Consider the following 21,199-nt stretch of genomic DNA (forward strand, 5'->3'; position numbering starts at 1 on the left):
TCACCGACAAATAATTCTGGTTGACGCCCTCCCCCTTTTCCGATGTACATAACGTTAGATTTTTTGTGGTGCAGTGGGTCAGATTGTGGAATTTTGTTGCCTCTGAGATGTGTAATACTCTTTATCTGAATCCCCTTTTTCTGACCCCCATTTTGTAAACTGTTAATACATGTATGACATATTTCATATGTTCATGATATAATACTTTGTTTTTGTCTGCCGCTTTTAACCAAATAAGCAAGCTCAGTCCTTGGGCAGGATAAGTAAACAACATATACTTAGTCAGACTTTTATGTTTCCGAGAATTTTATAATTCTGATGATATAAACCATTGTATGTATTTACTTCCTTCTGGTTTTGAATGAAGAGCATAATTATGTTTTTGATTACATTTCTGTTAATTAGAATCAGTATAAGTGCAAGTTTAAGCATTAAGGAAGTACAAAAATGTATATAATCATGGGATAAAAGATTCAGCAAGCCCTGTTTTGATACAAACACTTCTGTCAATTGCAGTAATCTACATCTGCTACAAGGTAATTAAAAACTGAAACGACGGGTGTTTTTCTATATATTTTTTCATCGTGCACCGCATTTCATTTTCTTATATGATCTACAGAGCATAAGTTTTATGTCATTATAATTAATTATAAGCATGTTGGTATCCTCTTAGAATTTTAATAACTATGTGCCTCAAATTGTTAGATTTGTGTCAACGTAAATTTTATACAATGTACATGCAAGGCCTCTAATACTAAGTAAAGAAAAAGAGAGCAATATATTATTCAAAAAATGTCTTTTTATGTTTGCAAAGAATTCTTATCTTATTTACTTTTGTTTTAATGCAGAGAGTTTCTAGAATGAAATAATGCATTAACTTAAATTGCCTTTAATGCTGCAGCTGTAAATAGGTTTGTCGAAGTGGAAAGTAGGGTGAGAATAGGGAACGCAATCTGAATCTCATTTTATCTCAGTCACATCGTGACCTATCGAGCTGCAAAAGGTAAGAATTTGAAATCTTGCTTATAATTTTTCTGGCATAAATGTAATACTCCTCACATTCAAAAAAATAGATCTTGAACTTATTAATAGATTTTTTATTATGGCAATATAGAGTGTACTATGCATTCTGAAGATATAAGGGATCAGTGGTGTTCTAACTTTAACTTATACACGCGAAGTGTCAGGTAACCTTTATGGATAAAAATTAAGAAATTAACCTAACTTAGGAACTCGTTTATAATTCAGACCTTCTTTTACATTTTGACATTCCAGAGACAATAACGACTGTTGGAAGTGTTGAATAATTAATGCATGCGGGCGTCGCCTGTTAAGTGGATCATCAAAGTTAACAATTATCGTTCATGCCCTCGCATACCCAAAAGTCTAGATATATGTAGTGATTCCTTCAATATAAGCTTTGTTCAAACTTTTAAAACATTATTAATGAACATTATCCAATGCATAAAAACATTGGTACTAAATTTTAAATGACATGTTTTTCAGTGTTTGAGATTAACAATCTCTTATTTTATCTATTATATTTTAATCGTATCATCACATTAGCAAATTGACATATATATAAAAAGCTTCAGTGGGCATCCCCTGTCGACCGGTGTCGCATAATATTTAGTCCGCCTCGTTTAAAGGTCCGGCCGGACCTAATACGATAACATATTTGGTCCGCCTTTTATAAGAAAAGGTCTGGTCCGTATACGAAAAGGTCCCCCCTGCGTTTTAAGGTCCGGGTGGTGCAAAATGTTTTAATCTTGACTTTAATATATGAAATTAAGGCTCGTTTGTTAATACTTTATGATGAAAGAAGGATTTACCCTTTTGTGTTTTATTTTTTGTACAACATACACGTATCTCTAGACAAAAATCTACTTGTTTAATGTGTTTTAAGCAGTGCCGTTTAGGACCATGACTTCATAATGCCACAATTATTGTGCACGTGTTTGTTTTTCCCTAGAATTTGCTTTGTGTGAATTAGTACAATTAAAGGTGTGAAATCTGTCGGTGTGTATAGCTAATAAAACAATGGGGGTGTGACGCATTTGTTTACCCGACAGGCACCCACAAGTAGAGCCCGCGGCAGATGGCGCTGTCAGTGAATGGTCGGTGAACCTAATGGTTATTTGTTAGCTAAAATACATATCAATAGATCTGATTTTTTAAATTTTAAAATAAATAATGGTAAGGAACAATATATTCAGGTCTTTCATCTGAATTTTACAATTGTAATATTGGTGTCCGCCAAGGAGAAAATTTATAACCTCTCCTGTTTTCTATGTATATTAATGATTTAGAAGAGTTTCTCGCCAGCAGAAATGTGCATGGGCTTTCTTTTAATAATGTAAGCAGTTCAAACTTTGTTGAAAATGAAATTTTGCTGTATTTCAAATTATTTATTTTGTTCTATGCTGACGATACAGTTATAATGTCTGAGTCTGCAGAGGGTTTACAGCATGCTCTAAATGAGTTTCATTCGTATTGTGTACAATGGAAACTGAATGTCAATGTAGACAAAACAAAAAATTATGATTTTTTAGGTCTATCTGTTAAAAATGTATTTTACTACAATAATTCTGTTATTAAAATTGTGAACGAATTTAAATGCCTAGTATACTCTTTTCCCGATCAGGCTCATTCTGTAAAACTAAAAAACATTAATGTGAGCAAGCTCAAAAAACCATGTATGGAATTATACGAAAAATTAGACAATTTAATTTACCAGTAGATTGCCAGCTTGATTTGTTCGATAAAGTTGTCACTCCAGTACTTCTGTGGATGTGAGATATGGGATTTTGAGAACATTGAAATAATTGAACGCGTTCATCTTAAATTTTTGAAATATACTTTTAATTTAAAAAGTAGTACTCCTAGTTATATGGTTTATGGCGAAACAGGTCGCTTCCCTTTGTATATAACAGTGTATTCAAGAATGATATCCTATTGGGCAAAATTATTGGTTAGCCCTGAAAATAACGTGACGAAATATATATTCAAAGACGATCTGTGAGATTAAAGGAAAAGGGGAAATATTACAATAATCAGATTTAGAGAAGTGAAATTTACACTGATAAAAACAACATTTTTTATCGATTTCATTTCAGAGATCGAATTTTCCAGTTTGAGGTTTGTAAAATGCGGAAGAATTAATTTATCGTGAGAATGAATTTTGTCAAGAAAAAGACTAACGTAAATAAAGAACAAAATTTAATGCATTGTGTCTAGTGCATATTTAGAAATTTGTTTATTTATTTACTTTTTTGCAGAAAAGTAATCAGAACAAATGTATATTATTTTGCACAAATAAGGTCAGATTTAGGAAGGCATACAAATGGAAGATTTCAGCCCAACTATTACGCTTGTTTTGAAGGATATATCTTTCCATTTCCCTTTATTAAATCGTAAAATAAACACACATACGTACATGTTCTATCAATCAGTAGCATTTATTATTTTTAAAACAAAGCTCATTCGGTTTGATCTATTTCAACATCATTTGAACAACCAGCGGAGGAATGAACGGAAGCGTAAAGGTCTGTAAATCTGGTGTACCTTAGCTTCACTTAAGAAATGGTGCGAGCTCCTCTACCTTGATAACACGATAGAATTATAACATTTCCCTGATCTCTCAAACAGATACAGCAATAGGTAGGGCATGCTTTTCCCTTATGCTTTTTTTTTATAGTTTAAGGAATGGTACAAAAAAAAATCCAAGAATATTCATGAATATTTCGAGTCCATTTGAAATATTTGCTATATTGTGCTTTTTATCTTTCGACGTAAAACTACAGAATATTACGACTGGGATTTTTCATAATATTATCCAAAATATGATCATTAGGTACTAGAATCATTTCTAAAATGTGACCTTATAATAATTTTTTTTTTGGACAGAGCGCTGCTTTAAACTATATATCTTTTGTCATGTAGAGTTTTTCCTTTTAAAAAGAAACACAGAATATTCTCCCCACTGGAAACCGTTGGAGTGACCTCGTTTTATTCAAATATTTCAAAAAGCTTGATTTTTTTTTTTGCAACCGTTTCTTGTATATGGAGGTCTGATCAATATTACAAGGATAATATATTAGAAAATCAATATCGCGATAACGTTAATTGTCAGTATCTACTTCACATAAGGGCACAAAGAGCCAATGTTATAAAATGTGTCGGAATCAATTACTAATTAAAAAAAATTTGTAATTTTATTTCTTTTAATATTATTGATTCATAATTGTTGTCTATCCTTGTTGTAAAGAGATATCATTAAATACTTTTAATTTTGAATTCAGAATAATGTAAGCTCTAATGCGATTTAAGTGAGTTTCTTATCAAAGATCAACAATAATTTGATTTTCATTTCACACAATTCTTTAAAGACAAACGTTATGATTAAATTGATGTTTATAAACAAAGATTTCAAATAATTACATTTGGCAACAACATTTAAAAAAAACTTACAATACTTAAAGTCTGTCAATCCATTGTAGTATATTATTTCAGCAATTCAATATGATTTTAAATCAATATAACGTTGAAATATGATATTTTGAGTACTATATCTATATTTTCGAAACTCTAATATGGAGATTATCAACTAAATACCATTTGTATAGACGGTCACGGTAGCCCATTTGTTAAAGCACCGGTTCCATAATGGGAATGGTATGCGTTTAAACCCCTTCCTCCACTTCAGATATATTTGAAATACTAGTAAAAAGCAGCAACTTTTCTTCCGTCAAATGCTCCGTACATTTGTGTGAAAGTTGTCGGTCTCTTTCAGGAGACCTTAAAAATGGAAACCTTTGTCATGGAAGGTGATCATGGAACGGTAAAGATCCTTCACTTCTTAATATCCCTGAATGACGATTTATTAAAAATTCTTAACCGGCCTTAGATGACTCTTTATATGTATATGAGTGGAATCTTCTCGAACAATCCCTCAATTGTGTAGCGTGCTATTTAATACAGCTACACTCTTGTTATGTTCCAATTTTTATGATGTTTTCTTTATAGATAAAGAACATAAGGAAACAAGAAAATTCAAAGAATTGTGGTCCCCCATTTTCAGGGTCTTTGTTGGTGAGATGTTATTTTTTTATGACATATTGTGTCTAATATAAACACCTTATCATATGTCATTTATTTAGAAATTAATCATTGAAGTTGAATTTTTAAAAAAAAAATAAGGTCAATCGTGAAGGTCAAGGTCAAGAGGTAAGAAATCATAGCATGTTCGGAATTATCTTGTCACAGGTAATGCACATGTCGAATACGGTATTAAAGTCCTATCCCTTCTCAGGAAGGAACAAAATGTGTTTGTGAAACACTGATGACCCCGTACGGCATCATAACGAAGATTTAACTTTTCTTAAATGCAAATTAAATATACTATTACCCAAAGTAGGGGTTTTCTCACAAGTAATACGATTGTGAAATACAAAATCCCTAGCACCATCTGTTCAAAAGTTATGGTCAAGGATAAATTTTTGAAAGGTAGATCAAACTCCAAGGTGAAAGGGTCTAAGTTGTTGGTTTCTTAAGAAAGGTCTTGCCACAAATATTACAAATGTGATGTATGAAAGCGCTAGACCTTACCGTTCAAAAGTTATGGCCAAGGTAAAAGTTTTTTAAAAGTACGTCAAACTCCAAAGTCAGAAGGTTAAAGTTCTTGTTATCCAATGGAAGGTATTCTAACAAGGATTACATATGTGAAGTATAAATGCTCTAGCTCTCACTATTTAAAAGTTATGGTCAAAAGGAAAGTTTTTATAAGTACGGAAATCTCCAAGGTCAAGGTCAAAAGGTCAAAGTTGTTGGTATCCAATGCAACGTCTTGCTTCAACGAAAACCTATGTGAAATATGAAATTCCTAGTATCTACCATTCACAAGTTGTGGCCATCGTCAAAGTTTTAGAAAAGAAGATCAACTCCAAGGTCAAGGTCAAAGTTCTTTGTATCCAATGAAAAGTCTTCTTACAAGGATTACATAAATTATGTGAAGTACGAAAGCCCTACCCCTTACCGTTCAAAAGTTATGATCAAGTTAAAGTCTTTTTATAAGTACAGAAATCCCCAAGGTCATGGTACATGTAAAAGGTCAAAGTTGTTGAAATCCAGTGAAAGGTCTTATTACAAAGAATACATTTGTGAAATATGAAATCCTAGTATGTACCATTCAACAGTTATGACCAAAGTAAAAGTTTGGCATTTTTGTGTAAAAGTGGATTAAACTCCAAGTTCAAGGTCAAAAGGTAAAATTTGGTGGTGCTTAAAGGAGGGTTTTGTCAAAAGGAATACACATGTGAAATATGAAAGTCATAGCTCCACTTAATCAAAAGTCATGGTCAATGTTAATGTTTTTGTGAAGGACGGACGGACAGCTAGACAGCTAGAAGGACAGACGAATAATATTTAATGTCCCCTCGCTTTCGCGAAAGCGGAGGACAATATGTATCTTCAAGAGGGATATAACAGTATAACAATAATCCTAAAGCATTCTAGAAAGAGATATTAACTTTATCATTTACTTAGAAAAAAATTGTATATTGAAGGCATACAAATGTAAGAGTATATTAGCGAGCGCAGCGAGCTCAATAGACTAACGAGTAAGAACGGAGGAGAATTTGGATTGAAATCTGTACATAGGTCAGCCAAATTTCTCTGTGAAACATTCTCAATATCCCTGCACTACTCAATGTCCTTTGCGCAAATAAATAAATAAATAATAACGTAAAGCATAAAAGGCTAGATCAGTTTGTAGAAATCTTTCAAAGAAACAAAAAATAACTCTACAATGTTTTTCAACCAAAATTGCACTAGGTCTATAGTTTCAAAGAGACGCTCTCCTGTCTCCGTAGGCTCCGACGAGCTCCGTGACGTCGTGTGACGTCATAGCTAGTCGAGATGTCTCGTGCGGCTTGATGTTTGAAGTGGCTGATCAATTTTTAGAGTGTTTCTGATGGTACAACTGCGCTCGCCCCAACGGTCACACCGTAAAACATATTAGAATATCTTATTAGAAAAGGAAGTACTTTACACGCTTTTCAAAACATCTGGCCAAAAATATTTCTTTTCCTCAAAAAATCCATGAAGTACTTGTAAAAAATTGAAAAAAAAGTCATAATGCTTAGATTTGCTAAAAGCAATTGGAAATACAAGGAAAACCAACGTATAGAATAATAAGCATGTTCTTGTCAATCTGTAATTCGAGTCCAACAAAAATGACCTGCTTGTTTTTTGCATTTTCTTCTTTAAACTGTCATCATTTTATCTATACACATTAAAGCAGTATGGCAGAAGGTATATTTATATACAACTTATAATTATGGTACGAGACAGTGCTGTTAGGAAATGATAGACATTATGAATAATTCTTTTCTATTATGAACGTTTTTCGGTAGCTAAAAAATTACGTAAAAAATTGACGAACATTAAGGGTTATTAAAAGCAAACATTATTTAATACAAATAATTTATTTCTTCTTTTCAATATTAATGGTTTATAAATGTATCAATGGTAGGGGTACCCAGTGCACGAAATGAGATATTGAATATATGCAACACCAACGTTCAAACTCCCGGTGGACCCATAGTAAGAGAATAAATAATTCAATATATGTATGTAAATTTTCGATTTAATTTTGGCTACATTCTATGCAAGTCCTTTAGAATTACGATCATAGATAATTAATTCATGTAAATATTTAAACACGACATAAAAATTCAATGGATTTCTTTTAATAAAGGGTAAAGGATAAAAGTACGATATTATATAGTAGTATGTTATACAATACAAAGATTTTTCAAATAAGTCATCCTAATTCGGTGTTAAAGAATATGATTGATTAAATGATTGATTAATTGTATATTGTTTAACGTCCCTCTAGAAAATTTTTCACTCATATGGTTACGTCACCACTTGCCGATAGAGAGATGCAAATTGTGTCCTTTACTCGGCACTCAGTGCCATTGAGGAGGAAGGGAACATTTTTTTCGCGCCAGCACCTACTGCGACACGGGAACTCGAAAAAAACGGTCTCCACGTCCAACAGTGGGATTCGAACCCGCGGCGTAAGGATTGACTCCTTACTTCGCGACTCTAGAGCTCTAACGCGGGCGTTTTTAAGAATATGAAACTAAATTATATGATACATAAAATATAATTTTAAAAAAAAGCAATGCCATATACTGGAGTTGTGTAGGATTTTTTTTTTTCATTTAATTCAATTAATATATTTTTTTCTACAAATAGGGAGAATAAATGAATATGAAAAGAAAATTACAAAGTTAAATAAATCAAATTATTTATATGTGCATGTACATTTATACTCCATGAATATATCAAATGTATGAAAAAATCTTTATGATAACTTTTATCTTTCTTTTTTTTCTCCCTCTCTCTCTCTCAACATCATAATTAAACGATTGATACGCTTTTTTAAATAACCTATAAGAAAATATGTCTCCTTATGAAAAGCACAGTTTCAACCTTGTTTTCACGGGTTTAAATTTTATTCTAACATTTTCTTTCCACCGAAAATTCTTTCTGGTTGACCCCCTCCACTTTTTCCTATATACATCACGTTAGTTTTATTATGGTGCTGGGGGTCAGGTTGTAGAATTTTTTGCCAGATATGTGTAATACTCTTTATCTGAATCCCCTTTTTCTGACCCCTATTTTGTAAACTGACAATACATGACATATTTTATTTGTTCATGATATAATAATCTGATTTTGTCTGCCGCTTTTAAGAAAAAAAGCAAACTTAGTCCTTCTCCTATGGTGGCATATTTCTGCCCCCTACATGCAAGATACATGCAAGAAATTTATGTCAACATGCAAGAAAATTTTGTCAACATGCAAGATAATTATGTTGACATGCAAGTTACAAATCTTTTAAGAGAATCTGATTTTAAAATGGGTAAAATCCCATACTGACGCTCGTATCTGACATCGTAGATGCAAGTTGCAACATAATTATGACAAGATGAGGGTTACTTATGATGACATGCGAGATAATTATGTAGACTTGCAAGATATTTATGTTAACATGCAAGATACTTATGTTAATAAGCGAGATAATTATGTAGACATGCAAGATATTTAATTACACATGCAAGATATTTAATTACACATGCAAGATATTTATGTACACATGCAAGATAATTATGTTAACATGCTACTTATTTATGTCAACATGCGACTTATTTATGTTAACATGCGAGTTATATTTTTACATAAAAGATATTTATGTCAACATGCAAGATAATAAGTTGCATATCAACATACATATCTTGCATATTAGCATAATCATCTTGTATGTTGACATACATAAGTCGTATGTTGACATAATTATCTTGCGTATTGACATAAATAAGTTGCATGTCTACATAATTATCCTGCATATTGGCATAAATAAATTGCATGTCTATATAATTATCTTGCATCTTGCAACTACAATGTCAGATACGAGCTTTAGAAAGTAAATTTAAACATATTTAAATTATACATTCTTATGAGATTGGTATTTTTCATGTCAACATAATTATCTTGCATGTTGTCATAAATATGTTGCATGTCTACATAATTATGTTGTATGTTAACATAATTTATCTTGCATGTAGGGGGCAGAAATATGCCACCATATTCTCCAGAATACGTAAAGAACATAAATGCATATACTTAATCAGACTTTTATGTTTCCGAGAATTTTATAATTCAATGATATAAACCATTGTAAGTATTTACTTCCCTCTGGTTTTGAATGAAGAGCATAATTATGTTTCTGATTACATTTAAGTTAATTAGAAAAAGTATTAGTGCAAGTTTAAGCATTAAGGAAGTAAAGTATATGTATATATATATATAAGATTCAACAATCCCTGTTTTAATACAAACACTTCTGTCAAGCATTGCAGTAATCTACATCTTCTACAAGGTAATTAAAAACTAAAACGGCGGGTGTTTTTCTATAATTTTTCTTATCACGCTCCGCATGTCATTTTCTTCTGGATGTATAGAGCATTCCGTATAATTTTTATGTCATTATAACGAATTATAAGCGTGTTGGTATCAACTTACAATTTAAATAATTCTGTGCATCAAATTGTTAGATTTGTGTCAACTTCAATTTTATACAATGTACATGTAAGGCCTCTCATGCTAATTAAAGAAAAAGAGAGCAATATATTATTCAAAAAATGTCTTTTTTATGTTTGCAAAGATTTCTTATCTTATTTGCTTTTGTTTTAACGCCGAGAGTTTTTAGAATGAATCCATGCATTAACTTGAAATGCCTTTAATGCTGCAGCTTTAAGTGGAAAGTAGGGTGAAAATAGGGGACGCTAACTGGATCTCACTTTATCTCTGTCATATCGTAACATATCAAGCTACAAAAGGTAAGGATGTGATAAATTGCTTATAATTTTTCTGGCATAAATTGATGTAAACCAACATTTATTCGCGTGCGAGAAATATTCTTGAGTTTCGCGACCTTTTAGTCGCGATTATAAATCGTCGCTACCTATGTATTTTGCTTTGTTTTTTTAGAAAATGTTTCTTTAATCGTGAAAATTAATAGTCGCGGATTGATTTCAAACTGACGAATAAAAGATGACGCGAATAATAGTTGTTTTACAGTAATACTCCTCACATTGATAAATTGATCTTGAACTTATTAATAGACTTTTTAATGACATTATACAATGCATTGTGAAAGATATAAGGGATCAGTGGTGATCTTACTTTAAAGGCCGAGATTTTTAACCGTACGGTTTCTCAGGTAAGGGGAGAGATTTAATTTTACATGACTGGCACCCCGAGGCATTGACAGTCGTGCAGACCGTGGGAAGCCCTAATCCCTATACACAAACAGTATACACAAGAAGTCCATGAGTATTACCTGTACAGCTTGTTGGCCTACTGTTCATCATAAAATTAGCAGATCTCGACATTGTAAATTTGAAATATCAATAATAATTAGTGATTATTGTAAAATTCCTTAATTTCAGACTTATATCTAATATCAAACAAGCAGAAATCTCACAGGCCGACTTTTAAAAAAAATCTACGGTATGCTGTGAGGTCACAGCAGCAATGACTTGAGTTCGTTGAAAAAAAAAATAATCAATATGAAAAACAGGCATAACTTCAAAAGTAAAATGCTCATCTTTGTCTGTCCCTTTCAAAATTTTAAAAACTATTCATAATTATTGTAAATATAGTAACTACAGGGCTTCCATCACGGTTAAATTGTAACAGTTACTTCACGTTTGTATAAAAAGTCCTTTTATTAGCAAATGTACATTCTGTATCCTATTGTGAAAAAACCGCTAACGATGGTTTTGTAAAGTTAAAATCACATACAAGTACGTGTGTATTTTAAGTAAATTTAGATTATAATTAAACAACTTAAAACGAAATATTAAATTATTGCTAACGTAGGCCTATGTATTTCTTTCAAAACTATTCTTAACACCTGTGACCTTGAACGAAGGTAACGGCCCACGAAGCAAGAAATGGTCGGCTATAAACAGGAAAAGGAAAGAAAGAAATTCTAAATAATTTAATACTTGTCCAGTCGAAGTTGTTACCTATCAGATATTTTGTTTCATCCTTACTATCCATTACATGCAAAAAATGTAACCAGCTTATTTTTTCTACTTTATTTTTATCGTAATTTTTCGCCGCGTCTCATAACAAGAATCATTTTTAATTTTTACGAGTGAAAACATGACTTCATTCCCCTATGCACTTTTCATTAGAAAAATATACACAATCTTCTTCTATTTTATTAAAACATTATATGCGATAATTTTCATTTTTAATGACATGTTTGCAATAGAGATAATCATATTTAATTATAATCAAGCTAAAATTGTTTGCATCGAAACGACTTCCTTATTGCGATGGTAATTTAGTGGTAAACATCAGAAGACCGAAAGTTAACTTGATGGTGACCACGCGTGTCAAACAAGGTGAAAAAGATATATATAGGAAATAGTAGCTAAATGTCAATCAATTTCAAGTACCCAATGATGGACCTTAATATATTTGATTGACGGGGGGATACAGACCAGGTAAATCTGAGGGCGGTGCTTATTATCTCGGGCTTTAACTTGAACATGCTTAGTGCCTGTTAACCTTTCTGGAAAACAAATTGAGAAATTAACCTAGCTTATGATCTCCTTTATAATTAAGACCTTCCTTTACATTTTGATATGCCAGAGACACAAACGACTGTTGCAAGTGTTGGATAATTCATGCATGCGGGCGTCGCCTGTTATGCAAATCATCAAAGTTTACAATTATCGTTCATGCCCTCGCATACCCAAAAGTCTAGATATATGTAGTGATTCCTTCAATATAAGCTTTGTTCAAACTTTTAAAACATTATTAATAAACATTATCCAATGCATAAAAACATTGGTACAAAATTTTAAATGACATGTTTTTCAGTGTTTGAGATTAACAATCTATTATTTTATCTATATATATTTTAATCGTATCATCACATTAGCAAATTAACATATATAGCAAAAGCATCAGTGGGCATCCCCTGTCGACCGGTGTCGCATAATATTTGGTCCGCCTCGTTTAAAGGTCCGGCCGGACCTAATACGATAACATATTTGGTCCGCCTTTTATAAGAAAAGGTCCGGCCCGTATAAGAAAAGCCCCCCCCCCCCCCTGCGTTTTAAGGTCCGGGTGGTGCAAAATGTTTTAATCTTGACTTTAATATATGAAATTAAGGCTCGTTTGTTAATACTTTATGATGAAGGAAGGATTTACCCTTTTGTGTTTTATTTTTTGTACAACATTCACGTATCTCTAGACAAAAATCTACTCGTTTAATGTGTTTTAAGCAGTGCCTTTTAGGACCATGACTTCTTTAATAATGTCACAATTATTGTGCACGTGTTTGTTTTTCCCTAGAATTTGCTTTGTGTGAATTAGTACAATTAAAGGTGTGAAATCTGTCGGTGTGTATAGCTAATAAAACAATTTCTTATAAAAGGCGGACCAAATATGTTAACGTATTTGTTTACCTGACAGGTACCCACAAGTAGAGCCCGTGGCAGATGGCGCTGTCATTGAATGGTCGGTGAACCTAATGGTTATGTGTTAGCTAAAATGCATATCAATAGATCTGATTTTTTTAATTTTAAAATAAATAATGCTAAACAATAATATATTCAGGTCTTTCATCTGAATTTTACAATTGTAACATTGGTGTCCGCCAAGGAGAAAATTTATAACCTCTCCTGTTTTCTATGTATATTAATGATTTAGAAGAGTTTTTCGCCAGCAGAAATGTGCATGGGCTTTCTTTTAATAATGTAAGCAGTTTAAACTCTGTTGAAAATGAAACTTTGCTGTATTTTAAATTATTTATTCTGTTCCATGTTGACGATACAGTTATAATGTCTGAGTCTGCAGAGGGTTTACAGCATGCTCTAAATGAGTTTCATTCGTATTGTGTACAATGGAAACTGAATGTCAATGTAGACGAAACAAAAAATTATGATTTTTTCGAAAAGTCCATTTGTTAAAAATGTATTTTACTACAATAATTCTGTTATTGAAATTGTGAACGAATTTGAATACCAAGCTCAAAAAACCATGTATGGAATTATACGAAAAATTAGACAATTTAATTTACCAGTAGATTGCCAGCTTGATTTGTTCGATAAAGTTGTCACTCCAGTACTTCTGTATGGATGTGAGATATGGGGTTTTGAGAATATTGAAATAATTGAACGCGTTCATCTTAAGTTTTTGAAATATATTTTTAATTTAAAAAGTAGTACTCCTAGTTATATGTTTTATGGCGAAACAGGTCGCTTCCCTTTGTATATAACAGTGTATTCAAGAATGATATCCTATTGGGCAAAATTATTGGTAAGCCCTGAAAATAAGATTGTTTATGTTACATATAGACATTTATTTGAACAGTTTTGTCCAGGAAGTCATAAGAACCCTTGGATTTTATGTATTAAGAATATACTTGATAGTTGTGGTTTCTCAAATGTATGGAATGAACAGAGCTTTTTAAATATTAAATGGTTAAAAGTATAGTTGAACAACGTCGTAAAGATCAGTACATACAGAAATTATAGTATCTTCAAAACAGAATTTGGATTTGAAAAATATTTAGCCTTACTACCAAAAAAGTTTAGAACAATTTTAATTAAACTTAGAACAGCAAATCATCGTCTTCCAGTTGAGACTCGGAGATGGTTTGGAATTCCCAAAAATGATAGACTATGTAATCTTTGTAGTAATGGACAAATAGCTGATGAGTATCACTATATTTTAGAATGTAAATTTTTTTCCGAATGTAGAAAAAATTATCTTCCTAGTAAATATTGTAATAGACCAAATTTTTTCAAATTCTCAGAACTGTTGTCATCTGCTGACTCCAAGGTATTAATTAGATTTTGCAGTTACATAAATAGAGTATATGAAAAAGTCTGTCCTCCATTGTCATTTTTTTTTACTTCATACGAATGTATTTCCGCCATTTCAAGTGTATTTTGTATATCATTTTTTGTATATATTTGTACATACATGTATATTGTTGAACCTCATGTACTATTTATATGGTTTGAGCGAATAAACTGAACTTGAATGAACTTGAACTTGGCGTACACTTCAAAACTGCGACATTTATAATAATGATAATCATACATGGATAGTATATTTTTATGTTATAAAGGGAAAATTTTGGACAAGGTTTATTTTCGTAGCTTAAAAACTAGAGAAAGGGACAGGGCGTACCTTAAAACGCAGTATAATATAAGGTAGACCCTCTGTATTTCAGATATTTTTATGTTATAAATGGAAATTTTTGGATAGGGTTTATTTTCGTAGCTTGAAAACTATAGAAATAGACAGGGCGGACCTTAAAACGCACTATAATATAAGGTAGACCCTCTGTATTTCAGATATTTTATGTTATAAAGGGAAATTTTTGGAAAGGGTTTATTTTCGTAGCTTGAAAACTATAGAAATAGACAGGGCGGACCTTAAAATGCAGTTATCAGAAAAGGTCCGCCCTCTGTATTTTAGACAGGGTTTATTTTCGTAGCTTAAAAACTAGAGAAAGGGACAGCTAGGTCGGACCTTAAAAAGCAGTACAGTGTATAATATAAGGTTCGCCCTCTGTATTTCAGATATTTTTATGTTATGAAGGAAAATTTTTGCTTATGAAAATATTCAGTGCTTTGAAGTCAGCATATATCCCCCTGTTTAAGAATATAATTAAATATTTCATCGTCAAAGTTTGATTTTGGGGGGCAAATATTGGTTATTACTGAATAAAGTTCTTTCAATTGCTGTAACATCATTGGCGTCGGAAGTAAATTGGAAGAGCGTGGCTATTTCAAAGAGAAAATTTTGTTAAACCTTAAAAAAAGCGCAAAAAAGAAAAGGGAGGGGGGGTGGTAGGTGATTTTAACTTTTTTCCGTACCAATTTTTCCCCAAACACTACCACGTACCCTTCTTTGGCTACACTGCAACGTGCCCTTTGAAAAGGAGTTAAACTTACGATCCAATTTTCACTGCATATATCAATATGACAATCTTTGCAAAAACAATGACCCCTCCCTCCCCCAGTTCCGAAGCCTATGTACACTGAGAGAGTAAATTTCTTAAACACGCCTATTATTAAATATACATGTAATTCATTGTTCTATGATGCTGTGAGCTCCTTTAACTTTTTTTCTGGTTCGTGACATACACCAGTATATATGTAGTTTGTTTTTATTTTATTTTATTTTTTGTTCATTTAAACTGACAAGAAGTCAAAACTATAATTTCAATTACATTCTTGAATATCTGTCTGAACGCAACAAAATAAACTTATTATAAATTTAAACACACATACAAAGAAATCAAAATAACCTCTTACATTCATAGAAAAATCTAACGTTAACCAAGTAGCTGCAACGAAGTGGTTGTACTTTATTAAGTTTTTGATACGTCGTGATTTATAAAGTCACTTTCTATTTCTATCTAATTTATTTAAATTTGTATGCGTTTAAAGTTTCTTATTATTAGTCATGTTAACTAATAAAAACACATGTGATATGGTACTTTAGGTTTTCTCAGACAAGACAATTATAGGCTAACCCCAACTGCCCAATCCGCAGGCATGTTGTTTTTACAATAACGGTGTAGGGTAGTACACCGTGACATAAGCCCCTGTTACAGTGACTCTCCAGTTATTGACAACAATATTATACTAGCTATAGAATGACAGATTTTTTTAATTAATATTATTAAGAAATATTCTGAAAGATGTGAACTTCTTTGCGAGTGGAAGTCGAACGTTTATCATGTTTATAGGAAAGAGACTTGTAACTAAATGATTTGTTGGACTAAAGAACATTCATCTGTTCATTCCATACTGATTAATCTGTCAGTAAATAAGGCAGTGAAGGTTAATGTATGTACATTTGTATTCTAAATATTTTTAAATGATAATGTTGATATAAGTGTATTAATTTAAACGACAAAAGAAGCATGTCCCATTTTCCCGACAGGAAACTTGATCAATAAATCTATACATTCCTATTTATGTATCAATTTCTTACTTATTGTTGACTACATTCTCTTGAAGGAAACACTAGCTATTAATACGACTTTATACCATTTATTAATTTAAAAAGAATAGTTTTTTTTCAATTAATATCGAATGAACACATGCATACAATTTGTATAAAAGGCCGAGGGCGGACCTTTTCTTATAGATCCAGGCGGACCTAATATGTTATCGTATTAGGTCCAGCCGGACCTTTAAACGAGGCGGACCAAATATTATGCGACACCGGCACATCAGAACAGTGCTCCTTGTCATGATTGAGAAAAAGCGGGAAAATCTGTCAACAACTCAGTTTGCAAATAACGGCCTAACAATAAGTATTAGAATTGATTCTAAATGACACATTTTTACATTTAAAGACAAACTATCATAAAGTCGAATGCAGACTGACTTTTTTTCATATTAATTATTATATAATTATTATACAAAGGATTGCCCATGGATTTTTCCGTCTTCTTCGTTGAATTTGACGAAAAGCACAAGTTTGGTGTAACTGGTCGTTAAGGGATTTTTACTCTTCCATGGCATCAGATCTCACATTACCTATTTTAGGAGTCAGTATTTATTACTCCTAAATGTTATACTGGGTTCTTTAAACAGAGTCTTGAGCGTAGTTTATGTTTGCTATTTAGCTATTTGCTGTTAGCTGTTGACAGATTACGGTTGTGCATATTAAGTCGATTACATGTATTTTGATATCCATCATTGAAATAAAATGTTTAAGCGTGGTTTTAATATGCTTCAAAAATGCTTTGACACATAAATTATCTTTTTCTTTATAAATTTGCGACAAGAATAGATTTAAAACTCCTTTTTAGAAAAATTTAAAAATTGATAATTTGATTAACAAATTGACAAAAATAGATACAAGTAATGAACAATATTTTTCCATTTTTGCTATTTTCCTTATTTGCACTCTTGTATAAAGCAGGTGGCATTTAAAGAGGAGTTTGCCAATGCAAAGTACATACTAATTAATTTACAATCATGGTCATAAAACACTTCTCATTTACTAATTAATTTACAATGATGATCATAAAACACTTCTCATTTAATAATTAATTTAGAAAAATAAAATGAAATAAAGTTTTTCCTTGAAAACCTACATTTAATTTCAAGTGGAATATTAATTTTTTATTTATCTATTTTAAAATTACTTTTTTTTTGTTCAGTTTAATTTTTTCTTTCTCTCTGTTTTCTTAAATATAGAATTTTATAGCGGACTTGCTGAAAAATACTTTTGAGAACCTTATTTAAACATTTTCCCTCGTCAATGCTATCATTTTTGTTGTCAATGGCTTCTTTTTATTCGGAAGTTTGATCTTGTGAGTAACAAAATATAATAACTTCCTTTTTTAATACAACATATTTCCATATGTCTTATCAATGAACATATCATTAATATGCAATTATATTTATTTTTAGAGAAATCGGGAAGCAAAATGACCATAAAGGTATTTTTCATCTATGTTCCTGTATTTCTTCACCTACTGAAAACCATATCAGCGATTACTACCTCCTGTGGTCTTGGATTGTGTTTGTGTGATCATAAAGCTCATTCAGCTATATGCAGACCCGCAAAAAAGAAGCAACCATTACAGTTTCTTCCTAGACTTCCACGCAACACATCAGATGTAACAATTCGGTATTTCACTCGTCAAAATTTATCAGCATCAGATCTCATAAATATAACAAGTCTCCCATTAAAAACTTTAAGGCTTGAACACTTGAATTTGGAATACTTGGAGTCAGGACTTTTCCAATATTTTGAAAAACTCACTACATTAGAAATATCTCACAATAAAAAACTTTCATCCCAGATTCTACGAGATTCTTTCCGAAATATGACGTCATCCCTACAGGTTCTTCTTTTGACTTCTAATAATTGGAAGAAACTCGTACCTGATACTTTTAGGTATGTTTCACATACGAGCCTGAGAACATTAGTTTTGGCGCGAAATCAGTTGTTGAACTTCACTACCGAAGTGCTTCGAGACCTCAATTTAACAGCTTTAGATTTATCATTTTCTTATTTTAAAGATTTAATTGTTTGCCAGGGTGACATAGGAGGGATTCCAAACTTGAAACGCCTACAGCTTCAATCAACAAAGCTGAGGAATATTCCAAATTGTACATTAGAATGTCTTCCAGACCTTCGAATACTGAATCTACAAAACACGAAACTTGGAAAATTTCCCAAGTTGTGTTTTGATACTCGAAAAGTCACCAACAGACTGGAGGAATTAAATCTTATAAACATTGGTATAATAGGAAATATACCAGAGGAACGTTTCCAATGCCTTAAGAGCCTTAAAAAGTTAAACCTTAACAATAATAAAATTACTAGTATTCCGAGGTTTTGCAATCCAGAGGGAAAAAGCAACGTTCCAGGTCTAGAAGATTTTCGACTTCAGTATTCTCTTCTATCAAGACTAAGTAATAACTCGTTTAGTTGCCTTCCTGCTCTTCGCATATTAGATCTCAGGAATAATATTATGAAAGATATTCCAAATTTTTGTAGTGAAAAACACCAAAGTTTTACCCCAAATCTAACGACCCTTTATCTCTCAAATACAAGCATAATAACATTGAAAGGTTATCAATTTCAATGCCTCCCACGACTAAGAAAATTAGACCTCCGTTTTAACTACTTTTCAGAAATGCCAGTGTTTTGTAATACATCAAGGCAAAGTTTACACCCAAATCTGAGAGAGTTGTATTTGTCAAATACAAAATTGAAATATTTATTTAAAAAAAACTTTCTTTGTCTGCAGTCTCTTCAAACCCTGGATCTGAGCCATACCGAATTATATCAACTTTCCAATAACATATTTAGTCCTCTTAAATCTCTTAAGAAGTTAAAAATAGGGTATGTGAAAAGTCTTAAAATAATTTTTAAATATGCATTTAACATATCCAGCTTACTTACGATGAAGTTTATCTATAATGATTTTGACTTCGAGGGTAATAAAAAATATTACCCTGAACACATGTTTAAATGGTGCCCGAATGTGACGACGCTATACCTCAATGGAAATCATTGTCCAACAGGGTCGCTAGGAAACGTGCTACTAAAACCCTTACATAAATTAGCAGCTCTATTCCTGGAAGAGAATAGAATGGACACCATTCACGAAGACACTTTCAGATCGATGAAGTCTTTGAAAAGAATTTCTTTAAAGCAGAATAAACTTATCGGATGGAAAGACACTGTTTTTGAAAACCTCACAAAATTGATTCATTTGGATCTAGCATTAAATCGGATTGCAGTGTTTAACCAAACGTCAATTCCTCCGTATATCATTAATAATTTAGAGACGTTCAGTCTCGCATTCAATCCTTTTGACTGTGGATGCGACATGATTTGGTTTAGAAATTGGTTACAGAAAACAAATGTAACCCTTCTGAATTTCCCAGAGAAATACACATGTCAAACGCCCGGAAACATGCTTCGTAAATCGATATTATCACTTACCCTTACAGAAGAAGATTGTAAAGAGAAAAATCCTTGGCTAATTCCACTTATATCTATGTCAGTATGTGCTTTTGTGTTGGTGTCAAGTTCCATTATTATTGCCGTGCAGTTGCCAAGTATTAGAAACCTAGTTTATTATTATCGTTTAAAACGGATGGGATATGTTAAACTTCTGAATGAACAGGAATTCAAGTATGATGCTTATGTCGTATACTGTGATGCAGATGAGAGCTGGGTTTTCCAAAAACTGGTTCCAAAACTTGAATCTGAGGAACTTCGATTGTGTCTTCCTGATAGAGAATTCGAAGTTGGGGCTGATAAATGTGGCCAAATAGAGGAAGCATTTAAAAACAGTAAGAAAGTCCTGGTGGTTTTGTCAAATGAGTTTGCAAAAAGTGAATGGTGCCTTTGGCAGACTAATCTAGTTGAGGAAAGACTAAGACAAAAAGGCGAGACATCAGTCGTGTTTTTGCTTTATAAAAGCATCAATAGTAACAATATGATTTCTTCGCTTCACCGAACCTTTAAAAAGAGATCTGTTGTAACTTGGTACGAAGGTGGTACCCGTGAAGCAGTATTCTGGAAGGTTGTGGTGCTGGCGTTAGAGACACCACTAGGAGAACCACCGGTATCGGTTGTAAATGGTTAAAAAAAAAACAAAAAGTGCAGCTACTACTTCATATAATGTAAACTAGTGCTAATTGTAACGGGGACCGTTACAGATGTTCCCCAAACGCTCCCAACTCCCTTTTGGTGCCATATTCCCTGTAAGCTTCATTAAATAAGACAAACTCTATGCATCTGAGATTTTAACAACATTTACAAAGAAGTGTACAAAAATCATTTAAACTTTAGCATTGCACGCGTGCACATGTGAATGCATTTGCGTCATGACCATATCATCTTGTCTACACAATCTATATTTTTAATACACTGAATATTAAAGTATTTAATCCAAAATTATTTAAAAAATACGCTCATTCAAGTGTGTGTTTGATTTTACTCATTTCACGTGCACGCACGTGCATACATGAGCATGGTGACCATACATTCTTGTAGAAGTCCATGACATCTATCTATGTTCTAAATTCCACCCCGTTTGGGTGAA

At 32.2% G+C, this 21,199-nt stretch overlaps 1 protein-coding gene across 5 annotated transcripts; it reads left to right on the top strand.

Moving 5' to 3' along the window:
* Positions 1–502: 502 nt before the first annotated feature.
* Positions 503–20,776, top strand: LOC134258293 (toll-like receptor 13). Of its 5 annotated transcripts, none has more exons than XM_062740820.1 (3): positions 510–536; positions 10,322–10,409; positions 18,042–20,776. In XM_062740820.1, exon 3 carries the CDS (start codon positions 18,059–18,061, stop codon positions 20,738–20,740), a length of 2,682 nt encoding a protein of 893 aa, XP_062596804.1. In that variant the 5' UTR covers positions 510–536; positions 10,322–10,409; positions 18,042–18,058; the 3' UTR covers positions 20,741–20,776. The 5 variants fall into 5 exon arrangements, with proteins under 5 accessions (XP_062596806.1, XP_062596804.1, XP_062596805.1 ...); XM_062740819.1 differs by lacking the exon at positions 510–536 and adding an exon at positions 9,562–9,949; XM_062740822.1 differs by lacking the exon at positions 10,322–10,409 and having other exon boundaries at positions 503–536.
* Positions 20,777–21,199: the final 423 nt, after the last annotated feature.

Source organism: Saccostrea cucullata, unplaced genomic scaffold (genome assembly GCF_032062105.1).
Source record: "Saccostrea cucullata isolate Sc308-1 unplaced genomic scaffold, CSIRO_AGI_Scuc_v1 ctg786, whole genome shotgun sequence".
Taxonomy (NCBI): domain Eukaryota; kingdom Metazoa; phylum Mollusca; class Bivalvia; order Ostreida; family Ostreidae; genus Saccostrea; species Saccostrea cuccullata.